We start from the raw sequence: 20,647 nt of genomic DNA on the forward strand, positions 1-20,647 counted from the left end.
ACTTTGCATTTCAATTGGAATCTGCGCGAGAACTCTCCATGAATCGTTCTTCCGCATTCTCGATTTTTAAGTCCGCTCCCCGACAAATCCTAAAAAATGATGTGTTTTCGGCATCCAGAACATACCAGGGGAACGATAGTCAATCCCTCTACAGTCGGGGTCATGGCATTTCTGGTAGTAAACACCAAGTCTCAAGTCTGCCACAATCCTAGTATAAAAATATTAACTGCGTGTTGGTGTATTTTCCATAATCATTGATTCACCTTTCTTATAATTCATGGACGATATTTTGTTTATTAACCTCATTTTCTTTCAACGGAGTTTGGATAGAACAACATAAGCACCATGCAGTAGAATCGTCGTGATCCAAACCCGAAGTAAACACATTGTAAGGCAAAGAAAATACATGCACTTTATATGATAAGCTGAACAACACGTGCACTCTGATTGGTTCTTACTTATGATCTATTAGAGGACAGACGCATAGATGACGTCACCATTTACATTATTTGCTCTCTAACAATATAAAACAAATATATTTCGTGTTGCAGAAGGTCTGTACAGTTATAGATCACAGAAGACGTTCAAATGTGGAAAGACTATGTTCTTACCACATTTTGACGTTACCTGTGATCTATTACTGAACAGATGCACGGAAACAGAATCTGCCTGTTAATCATTACTGAAAGAGTGACTTAATGGCTTACATCACGTTATTACTCTTGTGCGCTCTTCCGATGTTTTCACACCAACGGTTATTAATAACATCATAAGTGATTAACTTTCCTGTTGAATAAAAAGAAATTTATTTGTTTAGACCTTATCTCTAGAAATTCTCTGCACTCATCACAGCCTGATTCACTGGATTTGAAGGAACATCTGATCTCCTGTTCATTACATTCCTTGTCCAGAGGCACGCCTCAGACTGAACTGAATGTATGCACAACATAAATATTCATATAATGTTCCTACATGTTCTAATGCTTTAGAGATCAGTAATCCAGTAGCATCATCCCATATCAAGCTAAAAATAAACAGTACCAGTCAAAACTTAAAGACAAAAAGAAAAAAATGAAAGAGAGGAATTGTCTCTGAGACTTAGAGGCTTTTTTGAAGTCTCGGTTTAGACAAAATGTAGAAACGTCAGGACATTACATCGCTCGTTTTTACCTGTAAACGTATAATCATATCTATGTATAAATATTTTTTATGTGTAAAAGCTTTTGTCTAAGACGGTACCTTGTGGAAAATAAACCCATCTCCTGATTTGACCCTGTACTCCACCCTTGGTGAGAACACTTGAGATAAAGTTGTCAATTTCAGGATAAGGGGAGTGTTCGTATCCTTCTTGTGATCAACTTTCTTTAACATCACTGAAAAAAAGAGACCACAGGAGAGGTATAGAATCTGCTCCAACTAACACATAGGTCAACAATGGGCTAACAGTCCGTCAACTTTCAGCTAACTGTTCTTTGATTGTCGGCTAACAGTCTGATCACTTTCGGCTAAATGTCCTTTGATCGTCACCTAACTGTCAGTCCAAATGGGCTAAATGACCTGAAAGAAAGCCTTTGTCAAACGCTTCAGTGCCAGGGTTTCTTTGCCTGCAGGAAAATAAGGACTTGAGCAACGCGAGATGGCGATCGGTCTGCGAGGGGGTTAAGCACCAATACTGAGAGCCAGAACCCTGGCAAACCTCTCCCTGACTTGTCTTAAATCTTCCCATGGCCAGAAAATTACTACAGGGCCGTATTTACTCAACGTTACGTCTTTACAAATATTCTTGATAGGCAAGTAACTACAAAACATACTTGAATCGCGTGCATCCATTCGAGAGGATCTTTTGCAAGATTTCTCACAGCTGCCACATGTTAATACTCTGACATCTTTTCCTCCCACTTGCATACTGTTTGAATAGGATTACAAAACAGAAAGAAGCATTAATTATAGATTGAATTAATTTTTAAAAAAGTTACACCGGTTGAGGACTCAAATTTGTCATCACACTTGTCAAACAAGTTCTGTGCTCACCTGACATTGGATACTGGTGAATCAAGAAATAGCAAGTACTCAGAATCTTTGGAGAAACTTCCTTTCACATTTTTGAAGCTAGGCTGTTACGTGACAAACAAGACACGCAAAATGTGGTCAAACTCTCTCCATCTGACATGTGTTAATAATAAAGGCACAACAGAGAATTCCTTCATTAAATACCTTATAGGTGTTCTGTCTGGAGAGAACCAGATGAGAATCTTTTCCTATCTTTGTTGACTTGAAAATTCGAAAGTTTCTATTTCTTGTATAAACCCCTGAAAGTCAAAACTAGTGAAGTCAGCAAGTGACAATTTTCTCGTCTGCACAAGATCAATGCAACATTTACATGTATTGGCGTCTGATTTTACTTTCTTATTATCAAACACACCTTGGTCACAGAAAATCCCCAATTCACCTTTTCCATCCTTCACAATAAGTTCTCTTAGTTCTTGCAGGTTAACTACAAAGGCAAATGAAAGTGCTACAATTACTTTGTGAATATAGCTTCACAACAAAATTGATTTTTTTTGTGCATGTGCTGCAGACGAGAACAGCGACTCTCTCCACTTTAGGGTAGAAGAGGTCATCAGGAAACTCAGCCAAGTGATGAAGGTTACCTGCCAACACATGAGTCAAATATCTATACCAACATTGTAATGACCAGGTGACATACTTTAAGGCTTAGTCAGAGCCAAGTTATCTCACGGCACTAATTAGAAAAAACCACAAAAGCCAATAAGTCACTGTATTTTACAAAATTTAATGAATAATTTTTTTGTTCGGTAAACCTCAAAATAGGATATTAAATGTAAAGAAAACCCTCACCTAACTAATCTTTGTGTTTGAAAAAGTCTCTTGAAAGTGTTTTCTTTTCCTTACTTTTGTTTCCTTTAAAAAATTTCTGAAAATGCTTTAAATTCCATTTGCTTATTTTGGGAGACACTAGTTGTTTCCTATATTTTCCTTTGAAGTTTGGGCAGAAAATTAGTGATCAAGCAGTCAAAAATTAATCCCAGTGCACACACTTGCCATTTGACAGCAGTGCTTTACCTTCCAAGGACTAGCTACAGAAACCTGGAAAAGCTCTGGTAATGAGGGGCCATAATGGTCACTTTGCAAATTCTCTGTTTCAGTGTGATGAATTTAAACCATACTTTATACCGAACATCAATAATATAATAAAACTGACTTTGCAAACACTACACAATCAGTCCAAAACTGCACCTGAGGTAAAGATTTCATGTTGTGTCTCTTCTTGTATTTTTGCATTAATTTCAGATATGTGGACAGAGCCATTTCCAGTCAAGACCTCACTCTTTGGATAAGTTGGTTGATAAGAGTCAGAATCCACATCTTTGTTTGCAGAAAACTCAGAACCAACTCTGAGCTTCCTTTCCAGTAATGTGCAAATGTGTCGGACAAAGTTTCCTGAAAATCAGAGTTCTTGATCAAAATCAAAAATTGTCTCAATTGAGTAATACAGTATTATACACAACAACTTCATGTCTGGATTAAACATAGCTAAGGCCACAAAAATTATGCAGAAGAATTAGGCAGTCAGAGCAAATCCATTTTCTGAAGGCTAATGAAGACCTTCAAATTGTTCCACTACAAAACAAGACAACAGCAAGAAATCCTCAATCCTTCAAATTATCTGCAGAATTGCAGACTCTGAGTTACTTAAAGTAGCATAATAGAGTAAATATTTTCTGTGCCACAAACAACAGCATTTTACCAGCATGAATGTTATCTTTAAATACAGCGCCAGGTAAGTGGAAGATCAGATGTCTCGAAAACTTAGAGGAAGTACTGCAAACAAATCAACAACAATTTACTTGTTAATAACTCAGGGGATTACAGAGTAATTATATAGATCAACAGATCAAAATTATTATTTAGAAATGAAGTTCTCTTGCGATTTTGGCAATGTGAATAAATTATAGGTAAAGAGATACCATGTTAAGGTCAGGGTTTGGTTGGGTCATTGTGACCTAAATTTAAAAATTTAGGTCACAATGTAAAACTGTACGTAGCTGAACAACAGCAGTGGCCAAAGTCAAAGAGGAAAATGAGAGAAGCTATTGAAACAACAAAAGGAGGCCAAAACCTTAAAACAAAGAGGAAAAAACTGTTGATACATGAACAACATGGTTGTACTTCGGCATGACGCACTGAATGAAAGAGGAGCATTTCTCTTTGAAACATCTGAAAAGACCAAACCAGGCTCTGGAATAAAGTATCTCTATATTTTTAAAGTGATAATTATCATTAAAATTGTTGGAATCCCAAGTATGTTAGACCTCAGGAATACTTTCACTTGCACTGAAGAGAGCAACTAAGTTGGTCAACTACCATTTTTTAATCACCAGTATATCCTAGAAAATAGTAATAGCACTTCCCAAGGATAATAAGAAATCTTATCTGAATCATGCATTTGCATGGAAAGAAGCATTCATTACTAGAAACTAACCTTGAATCCAAATCTATAATATATTTCCTGTTACAATCAACACCATAAATGTTTTTCAGGTGGTGACAAACATACTGAAATAGAAAAAAAAATATTCATATTCATTCCATAATAAATTATGTCCCCCTTTTAATGCTCCTCAGGAATGAAAGATCAGGCTAGGGTTTAATGCTCCCCAGGAATGACAGATCAGGCTAGGGTTTAAAGCTCCTCAGAAATGACAGATCAGGCTAGGGTTTAATGCTCCCCAGGAATGACAGATCAGGCTAGGGTTTAATGCTCCTCAGGAATGACAGATTAGGCTAGGGTTAAATGCTTCCCAGGAATGACAGATCAGGCTAGGGGGTTTTCACAGAGCAAACATTTCAAAGAATTCTCTAGTTACAACCCAGAGTTCGCCTGATACATTTGCATTACCTGGGTTATTTCATTAAAAATTATTTTTAAAGCATCAGGGGACCTGAATCTTAAATCCTAGGATCTGATTGAGTACAGCCTTTTACAATACATACAACTGTCTAGTATTTATCCTGTGTCGTTTGCTCCACAGCAGAAAAAAAGCAAGCCACCAGAAAAAATAGATATTAAGTTATTTACTGGTGTAGATCAGTCCATGTGACAAAAACTGTACCATAAGTCTTGAGTATTACCTGACATTGGGTGGTGCACTAGACCTTCAACACAGTTTTTCCCTATGCAGACCTTCCGCCACACACATTTACTCAGCAATGGAAAATATTCTCTTGTTTGTCCACATTTATTCTCTTGCCTTTAATCAACTGTCCTTTACTCACCTTGATGAAAATGTCTACCATATTGGCTCCATCCTTTTGTGGATTAAATTCAGTTTTGAATTCCAGGTCAAAGTATAGTCGGCAGGCAGCCCCTAGGATCATTCAAAGGTCAATAATATTGCGACAGAATCTTAAGTGTAAGATGTCAAACCAACTCCACAATATAGTTGCTAGGGCCAGGTTGTTCAAAGGTGGGTTAAGATAACCTAGGGTTAGTGCGAAATCAGATTTAAGATCTGAAAGCTTTAAAAAAAAATTCAGTGCAATTCTTTTTGTCTACAATTTGATGACTGAACGTCCTTCAAAGAATAGAGAAACTCATCTGTTGTAAGAAAGCCTTTTGAACAAAGGAACAAAGAATCCTGATTAGAATTTAACCCTGGGTTAGCACTAACCAGCCTTTGAACAACTGGGCCCAGACCTCTATTTTGTTATCAACAACTACAATGGCCACCTTCTTCATCTCAACAGTATTTTACCAATCTAGAACAATTTGCTGTCTCAGTTTTCAACAGTTTTGATCCCACTTTACCCCTTAATTCCCAACTGAGTGACCATAACAGAATACCTCTCTACAACATCAATTCAATATCAAGCAGACAACTGATGAGAATAGTCAATCCCACAACAAATTCTCCAAACTAACATCACAAGAGAGTACAGTAAAGAGGTTTACTAATAAGATCTTGGAAGTGAAAGAACGAAGTCTATGAATGACTATTTTAAAAATATGTATTAAACAATTAAAATGATACACAGATTTAAGAGTACCTTCTGGTATCACTTCATAATAATTTCTGTCCTCTGGCGAGCATATCCTGCCAAGTTGAAAAAAGAAATATCAGGAATGACAAGGAAAGAATAAGGTTTTTGTTTGTCTTTTTTTTTTTTTTTTTTTGCACTTGTATCAACTTTCTTCATTTCGAGCTATTTGTACTGGAGATTTTAGAATCTGCGTAAAGGTCAGTTGAACTCTTCTTTGGTCAGCTTCACCTACCCTTCCCACCAAGCTTTTGCACTGCCAGAAGTTTTAAATATACCATGCCTTGTAGGGAGATGTGCATATACCATGCCATGCAGGAGATGTGCACCCCATCCCTCTGAGATGACCTGCAGTTTTCTTACACCTGTATAAGAAAACTCAGCAGTTTGTTTGTGTTGGAGAAAAACATGAGACAGGATTGAAAAATGTCTGTCTGATGCCTTGAGAATGGTAGTTTAGCATGGCTGTTTCAAGCAATAGCCTTTCTTTTTGTCAGTGCAGACATCAGCTGGGTCATTTGTTACTGGTCCCACTGTGTCTTGAAAAAAACCCTGGATCCACCCATTTGTGCATTTTTTGCAGATTGCTAAGAACTGCAGTAAAATAAATGTGATACCTGACCTTGTGTATTTGTGCCAAAAATATGGCAAAGTTGCAACAATATAGCCACGTTTTCCATCACAGTCTTTCTATTTGGCAAACACATGAACATCCTATCCAGTAAAAAAATTAAATTTCACTATAAAATGTGCTATTAGTTACAGTATTTCGTTACTTCCTATCCTTGAACTAGTTTTGCTTTATGGTGAGAATGAACCCAAAAGTACAGTGACTGTAGAAAGAGAAAAACAAATCCAAAAAACAGCTATTCCTAATTAAAAGGTAAAAACCTAGTTACTTCACTTGCATTGCAAGACATTCTTCTAGAAACAAATAAAAATTTAGGTGAAGTAACTCTGCTGAATAAATTATGGAATGGTTGAGGCACAGAAAGAAATTAATGTTCTAAGATGAGAGGTAAACTGTAAACCTTCACTAATGATTGTCTGCCTTGGTGTGTGTTAGGAACAGCTACGTCAAATTTGTCAAAGGAGAATTCTTATTCTAAAATCTTGAGAAGCTGATGTTTTGTTAACCATTGAGATTCCATAAACTGCAGGTATGTTTTTCTTTGAGGATTAGAATTGCCTTTCTGAGTGATACTAGGCCTAGACCTGCCAATCACAGTGAATCAAATAGTTGAAGGAAGCTTTAAGAAAATTATAATTTTGAGGTGACAAAAAAGTATATATTATATATATAATATTACATTTGCTAAAAAGTGTCTCAACTCCCAGAAATGAGAAGAAATTAAAAGAAACTTTTAAACCTTTAGCTCACCTACCTCTTGACAAGTCTCGAGGTAATCAAAGGCCATCTGTTGTCGTGGGAAAGTTTCAAAGATAGGTGGAGGGTCCTCTATCCTAAAAAACATCATCAATGTTCGGGACGTAACTTCACAACTGAGTTGTAATTTTAATTACCAGCAAAGATAAGAGTAAAGCTGAACATGCAGCGTAGTGGAAGTGACAGAGTAAGTCTTTTCTAAAGCACCCATTACACCCACTAGAAACACATTAGACATTCAGTCTTTTCTAAAGCACCCATTACACCCACTAGTAACACATTAAACATTCAGCAGCTATAAAACCTCAGAGGACAGGCCTAACTTCAACAGCAACTAAGAGATTTAAAAAGTTCAGATCACAATGAGGAGGGGCATTGGGATTTCTGGTCTTGCAGTTTTGGCTATCTTTTAGACTGCTTTTCAGCTTTTAGCCGAAAAAAAATCTGCTTTTCGGTTTTGGTGCTCATTCCAGTTTGCAGATTTTCCATTTCTTTTAACATGGTTTTGGGTTTTTATCAAAAAATTCCAATGGGTTTCGCATTTGGTATCAGATATGGTTTTCGGTTTTTCCTATTAGGTTTAGGTTTCCATTTCTCTTGTCTCACTGCATTAGGGTTTTGATAACAGGGATGTGGAAATTTAAATCATTTTGATGGTTTTACACATGGTTTTCAGCTGTGATCTGCTTTTTTTTCTTTCTTTTTTTTTTGCGGTCTCTAATAGACCCCAATACCCCGATGCAACATTGGTTCTACCTGCACACAACCTCATGGTCTTGGAGTGATGTATTTTGAGGAGAAGGAAGTAAATAGGAAGGAAAATATAGAAGTCCATGCTGGCATTTTAGTGAGATTCGGAGCATGCTAGGTTGTTTTCTAATCATTATCATCCCTTTCCTAATGAATTAAGTTAATAAAAAAAATTTCCCATTAAACTCCTGGTTTATATGATCATTTTTATCTTTATCTTTATCTAAATTGTTTGGTTCACTGATTAATTATAGCATAATCGTACATCTTAATTTGGTGACATATTAAATTTTTTTAAGCCAAAGGTGTAAATTGGAATTGTGTAGGGACCACTTGTAACTAAAGATGACACGAGGGTAGGATTTCGCACTGCACAGCCCCATACTTATGTATTATGTACACAGTTCATGGATAAAAAAACAATGACAAAAAAGCAAATTGCCTTCAGGAAAATGTTTTTAAACTAATAGAAAATTGCAATAAAACATTTTTTATTAAAACATTAGAATACGTTTGACATGCTAGACAGGGACATTTTGGAAAAGTGGTTGAAACATTTGCCAAAAAATAAATAACTAAAGCTAAACAAAAGTACACTGATTCTGGAACTGAAACTATACACTTAGCTACAATGAATATATGAAAGTTCATATTTGAATATATGAAAGTTCATATTTGTATCTGATTTATCATCACGGGTTTATTAAGAATAAACTTAACGGCCTGCTCCCAGTTGGCTTGTTAGCTCAATTGGTAGAGCGCTGCACTAGTATCGCAGAGGTCAGTGGTTCGAATCCCATACAGGCCTGATTTTTGCCAGGTCTGATTTTCGCTATTGCACAAATAGCACTCTGCATCATACGTAACTTTGCACTTAGTTGGTTATAATATTCTAGTTTTTAAATGTGTAAAAATCTCTGCGGGCCGGCCTCCACTTTTCATAGTAGCATTTCGCAGACAAAGCTCAAAAATCAGATATTGCCTAAATTGGCAATGTTTACATCTAATGTTGTCAACAATAAACATTTCACACAAATGAAAAGTGCAAAACTTTGAAAGAATGTTATCTTCTGAGCAATATCTTGAAGAGAAATCTCACCTCTAGCAGTAATATTTTAAAAAAATATTACATGGAAAACTATCCAACGTAACTACAATCATGTAACTTAAATCGTGTACATATCATCCAGATTCCGAGTACTGTACCTTCTTTCATGTGAATTTGAGCAATCCGAAATCCTTTGATGATACACCAATATACTTGTCTGTCATTTGAAACAAAGTCATGTTGAAGCTGGCTGATCTACACGAAACTATCGTAACACCCGTCATTTGTCATAAACATGTACATTATCACAATGGCGTGACAATGGCTTTCTCCATGAAGTTTATATCAGGTCGCTCCAAAGAAGAGGAAAAATTGACATTTTTCAATATTTCAGCAGATTGCCATGCATTCTGAAGTAAAACAACCAAAAAAAGAAAAGGGAGGAAAACCTTGATTGAACTTTCATAAACACTGAGAGTGAGAGTATACATGTAAATAGCAACTTGTCAGTGGTAGTACTACACATAAAACCCAGTTGCCACAATATCAATTTGTACAACATATTGCTTCTTTTTACAAAGAGCAGGTTCAAGCAGTTGTCATTTCCGGGTGACAGGAACTGAGATGTTTCGAATCTGAGACATTTCGAATCATCTGAAAACTGTTAGAAAACTGTCAGAAAATTTGCACAAGATAATTATGATAAAGAGAGACTTGTCACCGCCACAGTGCAACTGAGTCAGTCAATGTTTCCTTCCATGTCTTGATCAATAAAAAAATCAAAACAAAGTTCAAAATGAAAGATTCAATGAAATCATGTCATAATTCCACCTTTCAAACTACTCACTATCCACACACAAAGCTAAATTTGTAGAAAATTATTGTGACAAAATCCCTGTTCCATTTGTTGTAATAAGGCCATACTGAGTTGTTCAAGGCCCACGTGGACTATGTGTGTAAAAAGGTGGCATCAAGAGTTAGTATTCTGGGCCGTATTCGAAGTTTCGTCACAAAGGAGGCAGCAACACTTGTTCATAATGCTTCAATTCTTCCCTTATTTGATTACTGTGACATTGCCTGCAGTAACCTTCTACAGCAAGATATAGATCGACTACAGCGCTTACAAAATGGATTTGCAAGGATTATTACACATTGCTCTCGCTCATCTTAAGCAATAGAGCAGCTGCAATGGCCGAATCTTCCCAGTAGACACTATTACCACAAGGCTAAACTCGTTTTTCTCTGTCTTCACTCATTAGTTCCTAGTTACTTTTTATCATATTTCACCAGATTTTCGAATATTCAGAACTATTCCACAATGCAAAGTTTTTTTTTTATGTTTAAGGAAAGTATGAGGCTATACCTACCAAAAGTAAAACAAAATTTTGGGAAAAGGACCTTTCTTTTTACTGGCACAGAAATTTTTAATAAACTTCCTTTAAACATTGTGAAGAGTGAAAACATTCAAACATTCTGCCACCGAGCAAGACATTTCTTTAATCTTAACTTGATATTTTATGTACTATTTTAGGTCCTAACTGAGTTTTGGCTTTGTGGTCTTAGGCTGTTAATTTAGTTTTAAAATCCTAGTCATATATATTATAAATAATTGAGAATTTTGATGTAATTTATTTTTAAGAAACAGGGCCCCTATGGAAACCAGCCTTGTGCTGAATGGGCTACCCTGCGTAAATAAAGTTTTACTTACTTACTTCAAAATCTCCACTTTGTGATAGTTTTTGCATGAGTGGTTGATTTTGATTTTACATGCATTACTACCGCTGACAAGTTGTGATTTATACTCTCACTCTCAGTGTTTACGAACGTTAAATAAGGTTTTCTTCTCTTTTTTTTTGGGTTGTTTTTCCTTCAGAATGCACGGAAATCTGCTGAAATATCAAAACAATTAATGTCCATTTCTCACCTTTCTTGGGGCGACCCGATGGAAACTGGAAACTTCATGGAGAAATCCAGCGTCACGCCATCATGATAATGTACATGTTTATGCTAAATGATTGGTCTTAATATAGTTTCGTGTAGATCAGCCAACTTTAACATGTTTCAAATGACAGACAAATATATCGGTGTATCATCAGAGGATTTCGGATTGCACAAATTCCCATGAAAGAAGGTACAGTACTCGGAATCTGGATGATACCCACATGATTGTCGTTACCTCGGGTAGTCCTCCATGAGGGTTGATCAATTGTTTTTAAATATTAAAACTAGAGGCAAGATCTCTCTTCAGGATATTGCTCAGAAGATAAAATTCTTTCAAAGTCTTGCACTTTTCATTTGTGTGAAACATTTGTTGTTGAGAACATTAGATGTAAACATTGCCAATTTATGCAATATCTGATTTTTGAGCTTCGTTCGCGAATTGCCACTATGAAAAGTAGAAGCTGGCCCGCAGAGATTGTTACACATTTAAAAACTAGAATTTTATAACCATGAACTACCTGCATAGTTTCAGTGCCAGAATTGGTGTACTTTTGGAGAATTTTGGACAAATGTTTTCCCTGTTTTACCCTACAGCAGAAGTGACCAAAACTGTACCAAAATAAATAATCTATTGGTGTGTTCACATCCACTCCAAGGGAAAATAGAATGCATCAAGGCAAAGATGAATGATGTCACTATGTATGATAGAAGTACCAATTTGTAATGTTGCATGTAGCTTGAGACAGACAAATAAACATTTTACACTTCTTTTGCGATATTTTTTATATGAAAATGAGGCTCCAGGCCTCGAACAAGCAGCCATTGTTAACATGGCAACAGGAGTGTTGCAACCTTTAACAAGGGCATTTTTGTGCATCCCCACTGAGTGCCTAACCGCATGCAAAATTTGAAGGGGGGGTTGAAAATCTTCATTCCCCAAGATGTTGATTCTTACCGATGAATAACATTTGCATAATTTCAAACGTGGTAATGATTTCTGTCAAATATACTAAAAAGTTGGGCGTACCTTTGACGTTTAAGTAAAATCGGGTGATCTCCGAATTCCCTGGCACATCTCTCCAATTTACTCATCTTTTTTTGCCAAGCTTCATTCGTTCTACAGCCAGAAAATTAAACAAACTAGTAGTAGTTGTAAATGAAAATCAACACAACAGCTGATTAAGTGACGTGCAGGTACCTCTTTGAATTGTCCCCATAAAATGCCCTCGTAGTGACTGTACTTTCTGCCATCTTATAAGTATGTATCCATCACGATCGTGTTTCTACTCATAGATGCTAAAACTATCAATCTACCACACGAAAACGCGAACCAAACTAGAATTGTCGTCTGCCTCTCGTCTGCCATGTTTTTCAATATTTCGCGCGGTATACCGCTCGCCAGAAGTTATGGGAAATTTTACCATATTTAGTCTCTTTTATGATCGCGGAGACTTGTGGGATAACCAGATCAAAACGCGTGTCTTTTGCATTTCCTTAGCCGGCAAAATTCGATGGAAATCTCAGTGGCGCTTGTAGTAATATAACAGTTAGAGAACGTTTATTGGAATAATTGACTTTGATGTCCGTGCAAGATGTCGAAAAGGAGGTTAGATGTCGATAAGAACTCATCCAACTCGTTAACTACCGCGAAAAGGATTAAGGAGGAGTTGAGGTAGGCTGTGATACATATGTAAAGGACAGCTTTTCAGGTTTGAATATCGCCGAGCTTAAATTAATCTGCAGCTGGTTTTGGTACAGAGACTTAAATAAATCTATCTCTTCGATCACAATCTTCCTCAGGAAGGCAGTGCTCTGGAAATATTTGAATCACAGCTTATCTGGTTTAATTGTGGCCGTATCTCGAATCTGCACAGCTGTGAAATTATTATGCAAGACGGTATTTTCCAAATCTCGAAATCATAATTGATTTCACAGGAGGTTCCCTTGTGTTATATATACTTAAGGCTAGGAAATATTGGAAACGATTTTCTTGAATTGCTGTCTAAATTTGTTTCCGAATTGATTATTATTCGCGCGATAGAGAACACCTAAGACATCGAATTCCCCTCTCGTGGTTTTATTAACTCTAGTCTGAAAACTCACGTTAGGTCGATTAAATTCATACGTCTTTCACTGGATTAACAGGATAAGATTCTTTGCTTTAAGACAAACAAATAATGAAGAGGACAAAAACAAAAATTATAAAAAAAAAAAAAAAATCAACACATGTAGATAAGGAATTATTTTACAGTCAGAATGTCACAAGAAACTTCCAGTAATTCAGGCGATAGTTAGGTGAGACACGGAGAAATTACATGCCTATGCAAGTGCTGTTGGAGCTTTTTACTTGCCTTGGATGGGTAATTGTCTCTGTGGCTTTGTGTAACACATACTTGTAAGTTGCTGCTACCCTTCCCTTTCTTCTTGTGGCAATCGTTTTGTGTCAATTTACTTGGTCTTCAGCTGTTTTATTGGTAGGATGTTGCAGAGGTGGATGTCACTCATTTGGTTTTCACAGTCACTTGCTGCATCTGGTAGCCTGGAATTACGTTTGCTTAAATTTACTTTTCTATTGCCCTATAAGTAGTGTTCATCACTGTGAAGTTCCTTCTCTTATCCTTGAATTATTCCTTAGTTCATATGTATGATTTTCATTTATTCATAGTTATTTACAAACCAAAGTGTTAGGCAACCAGCATACTGCGTTAAACATAGGACCACTTAGATGCTGAGATCCAAATCCCTGAACAATTGCTTTGATTCTCTGGCTTAATATATAAAATACACAAGAAACTATAATAAATTATATACACAAAATAAAAGTTTCTTACTAAAGAAATGCACATTGCTGACTCATAATACGTGTATGTAAGTGTCAAAAAGGTGTTGTAAACTGTCCATAGCATCTTAGTGATTTTGTTATTGTATTGCAATGGTGTAAGGCTAACAAAAAATTGTAGAATCTTTAATAATGTCATTGTCATTCCATAAAACATCAAACCTAAACTTAAAAATGAGCTTATTGAAGTGAATTTATAAGTGCAAAGGTTGGTGCAGGCGAGTTGGTACCAGGACAGGGCTAGATACTAATGGTAGCCCACTAGCCACAGACTACAGTAGAAATTCAGTTTTGAAAAGTGGTTTTTGATTTCCACATGCCAGTTTGGCAGTAAACAAACTGAAATTATAAAAACGTCTAAGATGTCACCAGTCACTTGGCTAGAAAGTTGAAAAGTTAGTGTCAAAAATGCAAGCCCTGCCAGGGAGAAATGTTTTGATACCATAAACCTTCCCACCCCTTAAATCTAGAATAATTCAAAAGAAAATTCTCTCTGACCTATTGTCAGAAGTATAATTGTGACCGGGCACAGGATTTCGTACACTAACGTTTTTCCGTTAAACGGGTTAAAATAAACGGTTTGTAAACGGATAGTAAACAGGTAGTAAGAGCATTTAAACGGTTTGCATGTCCATTTAAACGAATAGTCCAAAGCGTTAAACGGTAGAGCAAAGTCCAAAAACGGATTCTGTAAACCGTTAAAAGGCCGAGATAAAAAAAAATAAACGGATGGCTTAAAATGTTAAACGGTTGAACAACATCTATAATTATTTTATGGATAGCTCAAAACATTAAATGGATGGACAAAAACCTTGAACAGATGAGGAGGGCTAAAGAACAGCGGGAAGCCATGCACATATCAATCAGAAACCGTTGCGAACAATTATACGAATTGTTCATGCAGAACACTGACGTTTCATGCTAATAATATTAGACTGACAACAATAGAAAACTAAGTAAAATTAAATTACTGGCCTGCAATTAAGCTATCCACTGGCGAGTGAAGCGAGCAGAGAGCGAGTCTCGCCCTGGAGAGCTCGCAGTGCGTTTGAAAATTTGCATAAGCAGAGGAAGCAATCTGTCAATCATACCATGTGGACTGAACATTCTCGACAGAAAGAACATAGAATTGAGAAGCAAAGTCGTTTTTTTTTCATGTTCCTACATTGTTTCTTCTACGTATTGACTGAAATGAAAACGCACCATCAAGTGAAAAACGTTAAGAAATGCCGCTGATTTTGTAGATTTCACCGTCGGTTAATTGAAACAATTTTGCATACGCATGTAACAAAACTCAACTTTCTTTCGGTCGTGTTTCATCTAGCATTCGATTTTGTAAAGTAATGTGTAATTACAGCTTTTATAAAGTAATTTCTGTTTCCTTTCAATCGATGGAAATAACATATGAGAAACTCGATAGCCACAGATTTTTGTAAATTTTGCCATACATGTCAATCGAAATAAATTTGCATAATCATGAAAACAAATCTCGCTCTCCTCGTTAAACGGATGCAAGTAACCATTAACCAGATGTATTTCATTTTAAACGGATAGGTTAACCGTTTAAACGTTTTGTCGAAAACGTTCAACAGATGAGCAAAGCGTTTAAACGGATGAAGAAAGCGTTTAAACGCTTTAATGATCCGTTTTAGATGGATGGTAAACGGATAGTAAACGGATTGATTCGTTAAATGGTAAAGCGTTAGTGTACGAAATCCTGTGCCCGGTCACAATTTATGTACACTATACCTCCTGATGCATTTTGGTCTCTTTTCCGTTGGTAGTAATCCAAGCAATCTTGGTGGAAAGGTCAATCCTTTCAATGGGAAGCTAATCTCAGACAAATATTTTGACATTCTCAAGAAGAGAATCGAGCTACCAGTATGGGAGTACAGAGAAAAATTCATGGAAACCATGAAGGAAAAACAAGCTTTTGTTCTTGTTGGCGAGACTTGATCTGGTAAAACAACCCAGGTAATAGTTACATGTAGTATTTATTTGCTTTGACAAAGGGCAAACACTTGAAACCCTTTACAGTGAGCATTTTGCATTATCAACCAATGTAATAACACTAAATTATCTTAGTAGTTTATCAGAAGTTGGGTTAAATTGTACTCCTTATCAGATGAACTGTGGTTGGGGAAATTTGAGGAATTAGAGACTGTAAATATTTGGAAGAATTCAGGCTTCAGTTGGGCGTAAGGGATGCCTACTACATGTAGACACTAGTTAGTGTTGGTACAAATTCCAGCTGAGCTGCTGTGTGAAGCTAATTAAGGGAAGTGAGGTACATTTTAACAGATATTTTTCCTTGTTCCTTGTAAATATAGTAGGGTCTCAACTGTTGTTGGTGTAAACTAAGTGTTTACCATGCATGCAAACAAAGTAAGTCTGTTCAGGTTTTTGGATTGAAGAGCACTTGATCACCATTTCCTCTCAGGCAAATTTGTTTTTTTTTTTTTTATTCTATACAGTTCCACTCTCTCTTTGCAGGGCTCAACACCAACTTTTCAACTCGCTAGCCAAGTGGCTGGTGACATCTTAGATGTTACGACAATGTCAGTTCGTTTACTAGCCAAACTGGCTAGTGGAAACCGAAAACCACCACCCAAAACTGAATTTCTACTAGTCTGTGGCTAGTGGGCGACCATTAGTGTCCAGCCCTGCCTTGGCAGTGTAACAGACACTTTATTTTAATACTATGAAATGGTAATCATTAGGATCAACTTGTTTCTCACGATTACAGGCAGATAATACACCCAAGACTAAGTATTCCTAGGCTGTGTATTGTCTTGTATGTTGCATTGTTTTGCATTACTGTAAGTGCAGTTTGTAGTGAGAAAAGAAAAACAATTTTGACATTTGGGAACTTGGCTTGACTAAGTTGCCAAGTTTGGGGTGTGTCTTATAACCGAGTGCATCTTATAACCAAATAAATACAGCAATTAAGTAGTTAGGAGAATTTGGTTAGGTCAAAATGAAAATCACTAGTAGGAGATAGAGCATTAAAAAACAGGAAGGAAAAGGGTGTGAGAAAATGCAATTTAAGTTTTAAGTTTGGCCTTTAGCTCTGTCTCAGATGTCTGAACAAATGAGATAATCATTCCTGACTGTAATTTAAAGCTCATTTTAATTTGTTTCCAGGTACATGACAGATGGTATGTTGTTGCGTGAGGCAATGACTGATCCTCTACTAGATCGTTATGCAGTCATTCTTCTTGATGAGGCTCACGAGAGAACTCTTGCTACTGATATGCTCATGGGTCTACTGAAAGAGGTACAGTGTGTGCATGCATCTGGAGATTTCATATTCTTCTTACAAGAACTACAGGCAACAAAACTGTTGACACATTGACCTATTGAACCCGCCTGTTACTTCATTGTCAATCTCTTTTGTCCTAACTGTAAGTTACGTGGTAATCGCTTTCCCCCAAATCATTTTTCATCATCAGGGCTCAACACTAATGGTAGCCCACCAGCCACAGACTAGTAGAAATTCTGTTTTGGCTAGTGGTTTTTTTATTTCCACCTGCCAGTTTAACTGGTAAGCAAGCTGAAGTTGTCGTAACATCAAAGATGTCACTAGCAACTTGGCTAGTAAGTTGAAAAGTTGGTGTCAAGCCCTGATCTTACTATTGTCAGTGATATTTTTGCTACAAATAGGCAACTTTGAATTAGGGAAGGGGTGCTTTCAGTGATTTGCAGTGTGGTACAGATAGTGGTGTTACTTTACTCATAAGAGAACTGTTTAAACACAAGGGGTCGGTTATTTGTACAAGGTCCTACCAAAAACATGGTTTTAGTCAATCAGTGGGCCTTACATAAAATCAAAGATGTCACTAGCAACTTGGCTAGTAAGTTGAAAAGTTGGTGTCAAGCCCTGATCTTGCTATTGTCAGTGATATTTTTGCTCCAAATAGGCAACTTTGAATTAGGGAAGGGGTGCTTTCAGTGATTTGCAGTGTGGTACAGATAGTGGTGTTACTTTACACATAAGTGAACTGTTTAAAGACAAAGGGTCGGTTATTTGTACAAGGTCCTACCAAAAACATGGTTTTAGTCAATCAAGTGGGCCTTAGGTTTCCCTTCAAATGGATCAAGTGAACTAAATACATGTAAATGTTCTTTCCACTGTCAGCTTTTGACCCTCTTGACACTGTTCACAAAAATACATGTTCAGACAAATAGGTAATTAATTTTGGCAATATCAACTAAATTGAAATGTAAATTGGCCACCGTAAAGAGTTAGAAAACTGATGTTTCTAGGGTTAGCCCTTTGTCATTCACTCTGACAAAGGGCTAACACTTGAAATGTCAACTTTTTAACTCTTTGCGGCGGCCAATTTACATTTCAACTTAGTTGATATTACCAAATTACCTTATTACCCACACCAATGCGGCAACATAGTTTCTTTAGAAACTTACCCCCTTTGTTCAGATAAATGGTTTGGTGCTAAATTGAAGATAATGTAGAATGCAGTTTTGTTCAACAATGGCTCAAATTTGTTTAAATAATCAGACCGTTGTGCCTTGTAATAATGATGCTGATTGTACACGTGCAGGTGACAGTGCATTGGTCCGCTGTTACACCTGTAACTTACAGGAGTTGTATCAAATGCGTCGGTTTTCCACAGGTTGTGCGACAGAGACATGACCTGAAGATCATAATCATGAGTGCCACCTTGGATGCTGGGAAATTACAGGAATATTTTGATGAATGTCCACTCATGACAATCCCTGGACGAACACATCCTGTAGAGATCTTTTACACTCCTGAACCTGAACGAGACTACTTGGAAGCAACTATTAGAACAGTGGTACAGACTCACATGTGTGAGGAAGTGGAGGGTGACATTTTGTTGTTTCTTACTGGGCAAGAGGTGTGTGTTCAAAGTTCTTGAAGCACTGTTGAGTTTAAATTGGCATGTTTTGTTTAATCCTTAAAACCCTTTGACTCCCAAGATATCATTGGTAACTCTCTCTACTGTCTGTCATACAATTCTTATGATGTCATTTAGGAGAATTAATTTTGGTATCTGATCAATTACTGTAATTTCCAGCCGTTTACCTGCATGGCCAATTATTGCATACAATGAAAAAAAAAGTCAACAGATTACCCGCACTGGTGGATAACCTACACCTTAAAAGCTAAGGAAATTTGTACAAAACTACTTGACAGAATGCAAATTCATGGACACATTTTGTGTGAACGATCATTCAGCGCCATGTTGATTTGTTGATTTCTCAAAAAAATCGATATCTCTGGTTCTAGTGGGCTTAACAAGTCCCTAAAGCAGGAAAATTCTCTTCAGCTCAAGCTAGTGTTGACTGGAAATTTGTCACTGATGCGCCGGTTATCCTTGGTTTATTTTTGTCACCATCAAGGTTTTGTTTACACGCATGCAGATAGTAACTTGTTCGTCGCGCAACTAATGTAATTGTGCGTGAAATAAACTTGATTGGGCATCATATTTTCATGCTGCTTTGTGGCACTTTTAATACAATAAAATTCACCTGAGAGGTGGAAATGCAGGTAGGTGAGAATTTTCTTCAATTCAACCGCTAGTAGATTTCAAAATTATCACATAACCTGCACCTCCTCATTACCTGCAGTGGCATGTGTTAAAGAAAAAATCAACAGATTACCGGCGGGTAAGCATCAGGAAATTACGGTAATAATCCCCTGATTGATATATTTTCTTTATTCTCATCACTTGTCTTCTTGATATTGTATTGTCATTGTAAGGAGAAATTCTGTCTTGGTCACTCGTGGGAGTGAAAGAGTTAATTAAACTCCTAAGAGTGATAAGCATCCAATTCTCCCAACAGCGTCACCCCTGAATCAAACATTTAAGGTCACGAGAATATTTAAAATGACCACAACTTAGAAAGCTCTTGATTGTTCAGAAAAAATTCTCCATGTCAGCACCTTAGGAAATGTATAAGAGAAAAACAATGCCGATGTAAGGAGGTAGTGGGTTAAAGGTGCTCAAATTTCAACATCTAAATTGCATTTACTTTCAAAAATTCTTTGATTAGAATGACTGCAGAGTTGATTAATATTAGGCCTGAAATAAAGAAAAAAATCCTTTATCAGCTTTTGGTGTGTAATTGGCAAAAGTGGTGCAAGTAGATGACTTTTAGTTGCCACTATTTTAAACTATAACTTAAAGTGCTATTTAACCCTAGCTTCGAAGGACCATTCATTCCTGAATGACATTTTGCAACAAATGCGAGTATTGTATTAATTTTTTGCAGTTTGTATATATTTTAAACAAAGTTAAACTAAGTTAAAAGTAGCCTTTCAACATTATACTTTATTCTCTCCATTCAGGAAATTGAAGAAGCATGTAAGAGACTGAAGAAGGAAATTGATCACCTGGGACCTGAAGTAGGCGAGCTCTGCTGCATCCCTCTGTATTCAACTCTTCCTCCGCAGCAGCAGCAGCGCATCTTTGATGCTCCTCCAGCAAAATGCCCTAATGGTGCCATTGGGCGCAAGCGCGTGGTGTCCGCCAACATTGCTGAAACATCTCTTACCATTGATGGTGTGGTGTTTGTTATAGATCCTGGATTTTCCAAGCAGAAGGTCTGTCTTACTTCAGTATTTGATCACTGTCTA

At 36.8% G+C, this 20,647-nt stretch overlaps 2 protein-coding genes, 1 long non-coding RNA gene and 1 pseudogene across 4 annotated transcripts in view; 2 read left to right on the forward strand and 2 right to left on the reverse strand.

The window, feature by feature from the left end:
- The window catches only part of LOC148737741 (putative pre-mRNA-splicing factor ATP-dependent RNA helicase PRP1), a 159,521-nt pseudogene that overhangs the window by 135,506 nt on the left and 3,368 nt on the right, over positions 1-20,647 (forward strand). Inside the window, exons 6-8 of the transcript XR_015996448.1 lie at positions 17,170-17,302; positions 18,660-18,905; positions 20,360-20,614. The product of XR_015996448.1 is annotated as a putative pre-mRNA-splicing factor ATP-dependent RNA helicase PRP1 (transcript). The remainder of the gene's footprint in view (positions 1-17,169; positions 17,303-18,659; positions 18,906-20,359; positions 20,615-20,647) is intronic.
- Positions 126-6,773, reverse strand: LOC148737749 (DNA-directed primase/polymerase protein-like). The gene is made up of 14 exons (XM_088748234.1): positions 6,683-6,773; positions 6,296-6,425; positions 6,070-6,116; positions 5,299-5,390; positions 4,505-4,578; positions 3,770-3,843; positions 3,259-3,462; positions 2,423-2,494; positions 2,215-2,309; positions 2,032-2,114; positions 1,812-1,906; positions 1,240-1,373; positions 708-786; positions 126-208 (listed from the first exon to the last, which is right to left on the reverse strand). Exons 1-13 carry the CDS (start codon positions 6,771-6,773, stop codon positions 778-780), a joined length of 1,200 nt encoding a protein of 399 aa, XP_088604360.1. The 3' UTR covers positions 126-208; positions 708-777.
- LOC148737750 (uncharacterized) lies at positions 6,825-12,555 on the reverse strand. The gene is made up of 4 exons (XR_015996450.1): positions 12,385-12,555; positions 12,214-12,303; positions 7,446-7,524; positions 6,825-6,893 (listed from the first exon to the last, which is right to left on the reverse strand). It is a non-coding gene; the product is annotated as an uncharacterized LOC148737750 (long non-coding RNA).
- On the forward strand, positions 12,657-15,997 carry LOC148737751 (pre-mRNA-splicing factor ATP-dependent RNA helicase ddx-15-like). Its single transcript, XM_088748245.1, has 2 exons — positions 12,657-12,858; positions 15,810-15,997. Exons 1-2 carry the CDS (start codon positions 12,779-12,781, stop codon positions 15,979-15,981), a joined length of 252 nt encoding a protein of 83 aa, XP_088604371.1. The 5' UTR covers positions 12,657-12,778; the 3' UTR covers positions 15,982-15,997.

The sequence above is a fragment of the Stylophora pistillata genome, chromosome 2 (assembly GCF_964205215.1).
Source record: "Stylophora pistillata chromosome 2, jaStyPist1.2, whole genome shotgun sequence".
Classification (NCBI taxonomy): Eukaryota; Metazoa; Cnidaria; class Anthozoa; order Scleractinia; family Pocilloporidae; genus Stylophora; species Stylophora pistillata.

Bases quoted from the DNA above. Each gene is read 5' to 3' on its own strand.
- LOC148737749 (XM_088748234.1), bottom strand. From the start codon at position 6,773: ATGTTCATGTGTTTGCCAAATAGAAAGACTGTGATGGAAAACGTGGCT. The intron at 5,391-6,069 runs GTACTCTTAAAT...GAATGATCCTAG, and splicing joins TTATGAAGTGATACCAGAAG to GGGCTGCCTGCCGACTATAC. The intron at 2,310-2,422 runs GTGTGTTTGATA...TTTGACTTTCAG, and splicing joins GGGGATTTTCTGTGACCAAG to GGGTTTATACAAGAAATAGA.
- LOC148737751 (XM_088748245.1), top strand. From the start codon at position 12,779: ATGTCGAAAAGGAGGTTAGATGTCGATAAGAACTCATCCAACTCGTTA. The intron at 12,859-15,809 runs GTAGGCTGTGAT...TTCCGTTGGTAG, and splicing joins AGGATTAAGGAGGAGTTGAG to TAATCCAAGCAATCTTGGTG.